This window comes from Rana temporaria, chromosome 2, assembly GCF_905171775.1.
Source record: "Rana temporaria chromosome 2, aRanTem1.1, whole genome shotgun sequence".
Lineage (NCBI taxonomy): Eukaryota > Metazoa > Chordata > Amphibia > Anura > Ranidae > Rana > Rana temporaria.
In genome coordinates, this window is record NC_053490.1 from 510379135 (window position 1) to 510391162 (window position 12028).

A 12028-nucleotide genomic window follows, 5' to 3' on the forward strand; every position below is an offset into this window, starting at 1 on the left:
GTGTCAGTGACTGCAATAACAACCCCCAGCGGTGGTGTCACTTCCTGCAAAAATTACACCCCCAACATTGGTGTCAATGGCTGCAATAATAACCCCCCAGCATTGGTGTCAGTGACTGCAATAAAAACCTCCAGCATTAGTGTCACTTCCTGCAATAATAACCCCCCAGAATTGGTGTCACTGACTGCAATAATAACCCCCAGCATTGGTGTCAATGACTGCAATAATAACCTCCAGCATTAGTGTCAGTGACTGCAATAATAACCCCCAGCATTGGTGTCACTTCCTGCAATAATAACCCCAAACATTGGTGTCAGCGACTGCAATAATAACCCCCAGCATTGGTGTCAGTAACTGCAATAAAAACCTCCAGCATTAGTGTCACTTCCTGCAATAATAACCCCCCAGAATTGGTGTCACTGACTGCAATAATAACCCCCAGCATTGGTGTCAATGACTGCAATAATAACCTCCAGCATTAGTGTCAGTGACTGCAATAATAACCCCCAGCATTGGTGTCACTTCCTGCAATAATAACCCCAAACATTGGTGTCAGCGACTGCAATAATAACCCCCAGCATTGGTGTCAGTGACTACAATAATAACCCCCAGCATTGGTGTCACTTCCTGCAATAATAACCCCAAACATTGGTGTCAGCGACTGCAATAATAACCCCCAGCATTGGTGTCAGTGACTACAATAATAACCCCCAGCATTGGTGTCACTTCCTGCAATAATAACCCCCAGCATTGGTGTCACTTCCTGCAATAATAACCCCAAACATTGGTGTCAGTTGCCCCTTCTGCCCTGCCTTAAAGACGGCCCTGAATAAAGTAGATATACTGTATACTGTACAAAACCAGCACAAATCCTCTTTCTTTTCAGACAGTTTGATAGATGAGGCTGAAGGCACCTTATTTATTCACATCACTGAGGTCCCTTGCACACTGGGGCGTTTTTCATGCGGTACAGCGCTAAAAATAGCGCTGCTATACCGCATGAAAAATCATGCCCTGTAGTGTTCAATGTGAAAGCCCGAAGGCTTTCACATTGAAGCGGTGCGCTAGCAGGAGCGCTCCAAAAGTCCTGCTAGTCGCATTTTTACCGCGGTATAGGAGCGGTGTGTTCACCGCTCCTATACCGCGCCTTCCCATTGAAATCAATGGGAAAGCGCGGTAATAGCGGTATTAACCCTTTTTCGGCCGCTAGCGGGGGGTAAAACCTCACCGCTAGCGCCCGAATATCGCGGTAAATGCGACGGTATAGCCGCGCTACAAATAGCGCGGCTATACCGTCACCGCGGCTGCACGCCTCAGTGTGAAAATAGCCTAAGGGAAGAGCGGTCTCAGACAGTTTCTGTTACCTGATTTCAATGTTCTTCCTCCTTCAATGCTGAAGATTTATGTAAGTTCCCATCCATTCGCAGCACAGACTGTCGGAGGCGGTTTCTTCAGCCCAGACACTTTGATAAATGGATAATGCATGTGCCTACCTCTTGAGTATACATAAATTATCGGGAAAAAGCGTAGCGGCTGAAAATATGTTATTTTAACATCCACAGTAAATACACAAAAATGCTTGAGGGTTTAGCCTAGATTAATCAAAGGGAATTAAATATTAATCGAGAAGCATGTTTTTACCAGTTTGCTTTTAAATCGGGCTTTATTTGATCTCCTACTGTGGCTGAAGCTTAGGATGTTATAAAGAAATATGGGAGCCAAATGTGCTTCTTTGCATATGCTGATAGCAAGATGAATTGCGGGATATTTAGGAAAAGTAGTGCTTAGAAAAAAACGACTGCGCTCCATCCTGCATGGCTGGGAAAAGAGTCTCTGTACACCTTCCCCACAGCAGCTCCATCGCTAAATATAGGGCTGGCCCTATGATGGGACCGGGTGGTACCATGGGTACCAGGCAGCACTTTTAGGGGGGGCAGCATACTGATGCCCGCCAGCCCGTTCCGCCAGTTCTGCTACCCAAATAAAATTGATGTCCTTTTTTTCCCACAAATAGAGCTTTCTTTTGGTGATCTTTGATCACCTCTGCAGTTTTTATTTTTTTGTGCTATAAATATATATATTTTTTAACTTTTTGCTATAATAAATATCCCCAAAATTTAGAAAAATAAACGATTTTCTTCAGTTTAGGCCAATATATATTCTTCTACATATTTTTGGTACAAAAAAAAACACAATTAGCGTACATTGATTAGTTTGCGCAAAAGACATTGTGGCCGCCGGCAATTCACAGGTCCCTTTATACTCCTGGATACATGTATAGAGCCATGGCAGGTCCTTTTATACGCCTATATGCATGTATAGAGCCGTGACAGGTCCTCTTTATACATCTATAGAGCCATGACAGGCCCTCGTTATACTCCTTTATACATGTATAGAGCCATGACAGGTCCTCTTTATACTTCTTTATAAATGTATAGAGCCATGACAGGTCCTCTTTATACTCCTATATACATTTATAGAGCCATGGCAGGTCCTCTTTATATTCCTTTACATGTAAAGAGTCTCGACAGGTCCTCTATATACATGTATAGAGCCATGACAGGTCCTCTTTATACTTCTTTATACATGTATAGAGCCATGACAGGTTCTCTTTATACATCTATAGAACCATGACCGGCCCTCGTTATACTCCTTTATATATGTATAGAGCCATGTCAAGTACTCTTTATAGTCCTATATACATTTATAGAGCCATGACAGGTCCTCTTGATATGCCTTTACATGTAAAGAGTAATGACAGGTCCTCTATATACATGTATAGATCCATGACAGGTCCTCTTTATACTCCTATACATGTATAGAGCAATGACAGGTCCTCTTTATACTCCTTTATACATGTATAGAGCCATGACGGGTCCCCTTTAGTTATCATGATATAAAATAATGAATGTGGGGGCCTTTTGGTGGGCGTGATTTTTTTTCTGGGGGGGGGGGGGCAGCATTTCATTCTTGGTCCCAGGCAGCACAATGTCTTGGGCCGGCACTGGCTAAATATACGGATGAGGGGGGTGATTTGGGCAAAACTGATTGCCCCGAAATGATTGATTTCACATACATTTTTGCTCATTAATCTGTTTAAGCAACTTACTTAAATCGGTAGTAAACCCAATGACACTTTTTCCCCCCTACACCTGTAAGGCAAAAGGCATAATTAGCTATGAAATACTTACCTTAGAACGAGGCGTCGGAACCTCAACCGGTCCACGCCGAGGGAGCTGACATTTTGCCTTGGCGTGTATTCCGGGGATCGTGGCTGCATCGCTGTGAGTGGCTGGAGCCGCAATTTTCGTCACTCATGCGTGCAGGAGACTTCTTTCTGGCAAGGTCAGGCATCTGCCGATCTTTCAGCCGAGAATTTCCTGGTGCACTTGAGCCGCTGAACTCAGCAGCTCATTGCAAGGGGAATATCTCCTAAACCGTACAGGTTTAGGAAATATTCTTTTTACCTACAGGTAAGCCTTATTATAGGCTTAACTGTAGGTAGAAGTAAAAAAAAAAAGACTATACAACCACTTTAAAAAAAAAAAAAAAAAAGAGAAGAAAAATTTACTCTTTTTTCATTATTTAGAGAAGTGGTCTCCAAACTGCGGCCCATGGGCCGAAGCAGTATTCCTCCCACTGACACCAACAATGGGAAACTATTCCTCCCACTGACACCAACAATGGGAAACTATTCCTCTCACTGACACCAACAATGGGAAACTATTCCTCCCACTGACTACAACAATGGGAAACTATTCCTCCCACTGACACCAACAATGGGAAACTATTCCTCCCACTGACACCAACAATGGGAAACTATTCCTCCCGCTGACACCAACAATGGGAAACTATTCCTCCCGCTGACACCAACAATGGGAAACTATTCCTCCCGCTGACACCAACAATGGGAAACTATTCCTCCCGCTGACACCAACAATGGGAAACTATTCCTCCTGCTGACACCAACAATGGGAAACTATTCCTCCCGCTGACACCAACAATGGGAAACTATTCCTCCCGCTGACACCAACAATGGGAAACTATTCCTCCCACTGACACCAACAATGGGAAACTATTTCTACCGCTGACACCAACAATGGGAAACTATTTCTACCGCTGACACCAACAATGGGAAACTATTTCTACCGCTGACACCAACAATGGGAAACTATTCCTCCCGCTGACACCAACAAAGGGAAACTATTCCTCCCGCTGACACCAACAATAGGAAACTATTCCTCCAAGACGACCAAAACAAAGTCATGTCTTCTCTTCTCTCTCCTGCCGCGAGTTGCTAAAGTCAGACAAAAAAGGTGGGGGTTTAGACGAAAAATATAACAGGGGGGGGGTGGTTTGGCTGGGGCAAAAGGGCCCCTGGGGACCATTGGGCCCCTTACAGGTGTAATGCCTGTACCCCCCTGCCCTGGAGACAGCACCCAACAGCCAATTGTAAAATTGGTGGATGGTGGAATCACTCCCACCATGACATTGTTTTCTGGCAGTGTATTGCAAGCCTAATTCTACATGGCAGTACCAGGGCCGGCTTTAATGTTGATTGGAACCTGGGCAAAAAAAATCTTGGGGCCCCCCCCATGCACCTTTGCTCTCCACCTGCTCTGAGACATACAATAAATATCAGCTAGACTTAAAATCAGTTTACTGTAGCAGATCAAGCAGTGATTGTGATTGGTTGCCAGAGGTTACAGCATATCATTACCACTTACTGACTGGTTGCTAGAGGTTACTGCACACATTATGGCTCACTGATTAGTTGCTAGAGGTTACAGCAGATGATTTCTTCTTATTGATTGGTTGCTAGAGGTTAATGTACAGTAATTTTGAACACTGATTGGTTGCTAGAGGTTACAGCACATCATCTCTTCACTGCAGAGGGGCATGATGTACATATGAAGGCCGCCTTTATTTACATATGAATGCCGCCGGCCTCAGCTATTTACATATTAATGCTGCCACTACTTGCATATGAATGTTTTGGTATTTACATATGAATGACGGTTATTTACATGTAAACACAGGGTCTGTAGGTGAGTCATCTGTACACAACAAAAGGACAGAGCTGAGATATAAGGACACAGAAAAGGACAAAAACTTCAAGGGACAAGGGAATTTAAACTGGGATAGTTGGCAAGTATGAGGCAGGTGATTTGGGCCCCACAACAATGACAGGGCCCAGGGCAGCTTCCCCTTTTGCCCTGACTTAAAGAGGGCCCTGGGCAGTACCATACTAATGGTTTACAATAGGGTACTATTTTGTCATAAATTCCCAGATCTACAAAGCGGAACTGCTAAATACACAGATGAATTACATATAAGAGAGCCGTTTTCCTGATAAAAGATTTGTATTTTTGCCCTCTCCCTGTCAAGCAGATTAAAACCACATCTAAAAATAGCAGAAAGTGAATAAGTAATTTTGTAGTTTACCTGTTGCTTCCACCATTCCTTCTAAAATGACCACAATCTCCAGGTCTTCTTTTGGTAACTGAGCTTTTGATACATCCCAGAACGGGCTGTGTTGGTTGATTTCATGGCTTATAATTAGTGGGGAAACCAAGAACAGGCGATCGTCCCCGGTATCGTACCCAACATTGATGTCCGTTTGGTTCAACGGTATAAACTCGCCCTCCTTCGTCTGTTTGGATTTGATCAGCTTTGCCCGTATGGACGCCTCTACGATATGTGAGTTCCTGAGATCTCCGACCCGGAACATCAGACACAGTTTTCCATCCCTCATGGAGATGACGGCATTGGTTGAAAAGACCAAGGTCTCAGCCCTCTTCTTGGGTTGGGAAATTTTAACAAACATGCAGCCCACCATAAAAGCATTCACTATGGAGCCTAAAACGGACTGAACTAACAGTAGAATAATGCCTTCAGGACACTTGTCTGTGATGACCCGATACCCATAGCCAATGGTTGTCTCTGTCTCTATGGAAAATAAAAAAGCTGAAACAAACCCATTGAGATTATCCACACAGGGGTTCCAAGTTTTGTCCTGTAAATGGTCCAGATCTCCTCGAATATATGCTATAAGCCACCATATCATTCCAAAGAACAACCAAGTCACTGTATAAACCATGACAAATATCAGCAGGTTAAACCTCCATTTCAGGTCTACCAAGGTGGTGAAGATGTCTGTCAGGTAGCGGTAAGTCTCTCTGACATTCCCGTGATGAACATTGCACTTGCCATCCTTTCGAACATACCTCTGGATCTTCTTTTTTATGCATTTCTGTTTGATGATGTCCTCTCTGGCTTGTTTTGGGAGCTTTGGTTGCCGTGTGGAGATTGGGCTCTCCACGTCTTGCTCCATCAGGGCTCAGGGGAGTTGTTGAGGCTGGGAAGCTGGCAACATTAGAGAGGAAGAGATAAAACAGTTACAATTTTTAAAGTACAGTCGGGATTATTGGGGTTAAAAGAATTTATATTCACACATATATATATAAAGCCTGTATATTGTATATTTTTCATATGAACATTAGTGAAGCCATTTTCTCTCTAAAAGTTGAATCGGAGTTCATAAATAGACATTGTTACAAGAAGTTTCTTAAGGAGTCTGTCTGTATCATCTCCCCAGGTTATAATTCAAAGGTTTGAACACTTAGTAAAATAAACAAGATAAGAAAATGGTAAGAAGCTCTTGTTTCACATGTGCTCCCAGTAGTGTTCTTTGCATGAACGAAATCAGAGGGCTTATTCACAAATAAGCTATCGTATTATGTATTTTAAATAATACTGTTCCTTTCATATATCTTAACAATGTATTAGTTACTCATAAAAATGTGTTAAATACATATATAGATTATTATGAAAAAATTTGCAAACATGCTATTCTAGTAGTGAGAATGTTCATGAATAACTGTTATGCCGCGTACACACCATCACTTTATGTGATGAAAAAAAACGACACTTTCTGTGAAGTAAAAAATGACGTTTTTGAAACTTCAATTTTCAAAGACGAAGTTGCCTACACACCATCGTTTTCTCACAATGATCTTGCAAAGTGAGGTTACGTTCCACCACGTTTTACCATTGAAGCTTGCTTCATAAGTAGCTTCTGGGCATGCGTGGATGAAAAAACGTCTTAGAAAACGAAGTTTTTTGCTACACACGGTCAATTTCTGTGAAGTAAAAAGTGCACTTTTGAAAAACGACACATAAAATTGAAGCATGCTCATTCGTTTTTTACAAGACATAAAACGACGTTTTCCCCCACACACAGTCAATTAAAGTGACGTTTTTAAAAACGTCATTTTTTTTCATCACATAAAGTGATGGTGTGTACGCGGCATTAGGCTTAGAGTTAAATTCCAATGACATTAGATTCAATGAATTTATAATTATGTGGGGTAGATTTTCCCAATCCATATATTTTAAGAAGAGCCAGAATGTCTGAAGGAAATTGACACATGTTTGACAGTTTTTGACAATTAATGGTGTCTTACTAAGCCGAGGGCAGAAGGTCATGAAAATAAAATTAGAAGTAATTTCTTATACAACACTGCCCCTAGAGGTGAAAATAGTAATTATTCAAGATGGTATTAGACTTGATTGTCATGGTAACATATAAACCCCATCGTCATATTACATCATCAATTACATAGAAGTGACGCACACACCCACTTTTGGGTGAGATAAAAGTAGCTACTCAAAGCAGAAGAGAGATTCTGAAAAAGGGAAGGAAGAAGATCTCTATCTCTCGCTATCTCTCGGGCAGGAAGGATGCTATGAGGATTCTGGAATGCAAGGAGATCTTGAAAGGCGGGGAGATGTAGGAGGTTGAAAAGAAGTCCAGTGGGACTCATCACCTAACTTGAAGCTTCTCAAAATGACAGAATTCTTAAGTCCTGGTAAAGTATTAATCTTTTCATGCATACCTTTTTGGTAATTGAATTGTTTTTGCATATACATGAATAAAACCATTTAAATATGTGTCAGAGCAAATTGGAGTTGTATTATTTTTAACTGCAGTATGAAATAATTATATTCCAAATATTAAGAGACATACACAGTTTTGTCTGTCTTTAAAAAGCTGAAGCCAACATTTATACAGTGTTTTTTTTATCACGATATGTTTGTAAAATAGATTCACCATGATTAAGGTAAACACAATTGCTTACACAAGTCCGTGGAGTCACGGAAGCTATTCACTAAACCCAAGTCTAAAATGTACAAGTATCATTCAAGAATTGAAATGTGGTATTTTGTTATAAGAACTTGTGTACAAATGTGAATATTATCTATATCATCATCTATCTTTGATATATCCATTTATTTGTATTATCACAAAATATACCTGATATTAATTTGCACTGTATTTTTAGTTAATAAATATATATGTTTGAGCATATCATTTGTGTCACTTGTCTTTAAAATAGCACGGATAAACTAACTTGAATTTCTTGTTGATATTTATGGAAAAAGATAAATCTCCCAAAACTAAGATTTGCATAATTTCATAAATACAATACTGTTTTATTATTTCAGTATAAAGATTCTGACAACATGTACATGCTAAATGAACGACATTTAGTTTTCTTAAGCATTGTGAGTAATAAACAACTGTCACCAAAAAGATGTCCCTAATGGGAGATTTCACCCCACCTCCAAATCTGGTGATAAGTGCCAATATTTTGAATGGTAGTGAGAAACTCTGTTAGATTGTTAGTTCTGTCTTTGTTCCAGTGGCTGTAAATAAGCAGAAATAATTAAATGTGTCCATCACTGGAACAGGAGTGGGGAAATATTCTACAGGGGAAATGTTTTCCAGAGACAGTTGTCAAAAATGGGCATTTCTTCTCAAAAGGGGAAAATTTGCTTTTAATTCCTGTTCTGTCTTCAGGACAGGAAATTAGTGGAAATCTCCCCAATGGGACACAGACAGCAATAAAACCTCTAGATCAGGGGTGCCCAACATTTTGAAGAGCAAGGGCCACTTAAGCGACTTGGTAACCGGTCGCGTGCCACAATGAGCGGAGTGGGTGGATGGCAGCCCACTTGGCTCCATAGAGCCCACTCTACTCGGACTGACCATGTGAAAGGGGCCTATGGCTGCTTTCACACTGATGCACTGTTGTTTGCCCGCATCACAGTTGCAGCACAGTTCACCTGTGGCTTTCCTGCAGGTTAGCTGCACTATACTTCTATTATATCTTGTAGGTGTAGTGCACTTTCAGAAAGCGTGATCGCAGGTCACTGGCGGACATCGCGGCCGTGGGCCACGTGCATCGGCTCCGGCATCTGTGCTCGTCCCTTTCGATGGAACGAACAGGTTTAGGTAAGTAAAAGGGGGACTCCAGGGGGCTGCTGCACTAGAGAAGGTTTTTCACCTTAATGCATAGAATACATTAAGGTGAAAAACTGATATAAATGATACATTTTCATAATTTAGTTGGCAGTGTGCGTTTTTAGGCACAATGCATTGCCCATGTTTTTGCACAAATGAGCATATCAATGTTTTCCATTAGTACATACAATAGACGTTGTCTGGAAACAGAAGCGTAGGACAGGTGGTGCTACCCAAACGGAATCTAATACAGCTGTGAGATGATCGAATTAGCTGGGAAGTGAACACAAAACCTCAATTAATTTTCATTGTAGTGCGAGCAATCAGGTTTTGCTTTGTGTGTGGCTAACAACATATGTCAGGTGATTAACAAGTGAGTAATAATTAGATTGCGTAATTGACTTTAACCTCTGCGTGACAAGGGTGCGCAGCCTTGAGCTTCCCGGTCAATAAGAGGCCAGAAAATGGAACCAGTCAATACCACTGCTAATGTAAACCTGCTTGCTGCTCTCAGTGCTTTGAGCTTAAAGGGGTCGTAAAGACAAAAATATTTTCCTCTTAAATTAAGTCTGACAGTAGCTGATAAAGTAAAAAGTAATGTTTTGCATTATAACTAGTTTGATACCTGTTGAAATCGAGCTGTTTTATTCACCTCCAGCACTCCTGAATCGTTATTCTCACTGACTTCCTGGTTTGCGGTGCGCATTCATTCTTGCTACATCACGGCCTAATGGGAACTACAGTTCCCATTAGGCTAAGCCTCCATGCCTGTGAGGGATAAGAGAGCATCTTCATGCAGGGCTGTAGTCATAGGGAGGGGGTGAGCATGTTCTGCTTTCCACCATGCAAAACGGCTCAGATGCTGGTGGAATGCAAGAAGAGGAGTGACAGGAAATTTTCAAACCTGAATTACTGTATTTTGGAGGTCAAAAGGAAAAACGAGGTAAGTGATATTTAAATGCTCTAGCTTACAGCAATCAATTGATCTAATAAAAAACAAACCTTTAGTGTTCCTTTAAGTTTTTCTTAGCAAGATTTTTATACACTATCAGACCTAAAGCAGAGATTCTGGCAAAAATAACAACATAAAAGTGAATAGTTCATTTAAAGTTAGAAATAAAAAGCAAGTTTGGTGGCAGTACTTACCTTCAGTCCCGCACAGTAATCATATTTAGCCAGTAGATGTCCTCTGTCTGGCAGCCAGCGTCATTCAATCCACTTCCTCTGAGCCCAGGCTGTCTAGGACCTGCCCCCAGACCGTGGACAGTAATGGAGAAGCAGCACAGTGATAAACTGGCATCTCTGGCACTCTGCTTTCAGCTCCTGACTCCTTGTGCTGCTTCTTGCTCTCACACTCAAATTCTACTGTGTAATGAGTGATAAGTAACAGAAATAAAGAATATGTTACCCCAACATTTCCTATTCCTGATATGTGCCTGCTGTACCATGTACTTGTAGCACCCTCGTCTCAGAGTAGGGCTGCAGGTAAATTTTGTTATACTGGGTGGTAGCCAGCCTGGCTAATTTGTAGTGTTTAATGGTCAAATGATTTCTGTTCTAATTCTATGAAGTTGTGGCTTCTCCCTTTTGTCAGTAGGTGGCACTGTTGCCTTTGACATTAGTATGATGAGCCACAGTATACTCAAGTTATGGATAAACATACTTTTCTCAGCTAATCATATTTTCTGCTAGGCATGCTGGGAAAAGCTATTTAATGCAAAGAAGACAGGTGATCGTCAGTCTTCGGATACGTGTGCAGTTCCTGCCTGCTAGGCCTGAAACCTAAGGCCTATTCTGGTGGCTGCCGGCTGCTAGGCCTGTTTAAAGCTAAAGTTTATGCAGAGAAAAGCCTGCCAATGAGGGATGGAGTTCTAAGGAAGCACCAGAGGGGACTCTTCATGGGCTGGAGGCTATGAAGTGGCTGGGAGGACTTCAAGAGAGAACTTATCCAAGGGAATCTGAGATGAAGCCGTGAGTAAAGTTCAGTTACTAGAGGAGACAGCCTATCCTACAAAGTACAGATGTGCTGGTTCAGCTTTAAGGCTCTAATTCCTGTACTGCTATCTACCTAATCTCACTTATTTTTGTCTAAGGAGTCTGCCAATCTGCATTTTGCTGATTGTTACTAAAGGGTGTCCTGTGCCCGATCCCCTCTCTCCCACATTTTTCCTGTTTGAGAAATAAACTTCTCTCTTGTTTAAAGCATAAAAGTGACTGGCGCCCAATACATTTTTTGTTCATCACCCAGCATGCCCACAAACCTGCACCCTGAGAGTGTATGTCAGCCATCCCTACCCCCGGGAAAGTCCCCATCAGATTGGGATAGGTGCTACATACTTGTATGAAAAATATTCTGTTCTATTTGTATTGCTTCCTTTGTGTGAAATCCCCAGCCAGTTTATTTGCTTTCCTATTAAAAACTGACCGCACTAGGCATGGGAGCACAATCTGGTCAGCTATGCTGAGAACTCAGCTTGCTCTCCTGCAATGACCAGACGTGTGCAGTTCCCTCCACACAGCCATTCACGGGGAAGACCAGTGTACTACTGTTTCTCCTTATGCAGCTGAGAACAGATGGTATGTGCTCACTTATAAAAAAGGGGGGAAAAGGTATTTATGTTTTTTATGTGTATAAAAAAATGTTTTGCTTTTCATTTTGATATTTTTTACATTCCGATTGTATTTATTAGCAAAAAAAATGTTTTTATAAAATGAAAGACA

At 41.5% G+C, this 12028-nt stretch overlaps 1 protein-coding gene across 1 annotated transcript in view; it reads right to left on the bottom strand.

Moving 5' to 3' along the window:
- Nucleotides 1-12028, bottom strand: part of KCNJ6 (potassium inwardly rectifying channel subfamily J member 6) — a 301661-nt gene that overhangs the window by 62850 nt on the left and 226783 nt on the right. The window contains exon 2 of the mRNA XM_040338968.1: nucleotides 5446-6366. Coding sequence (XP_040194902.1) covers nucleotides 5446-6334 — 889 coding nt within the window. The 5' untranslated portion in view covers nucleotides 6335-6366. The remainder of the gene's footprint in view (nucleotides 1-5445; nucleotides 6367-12028) is intronic.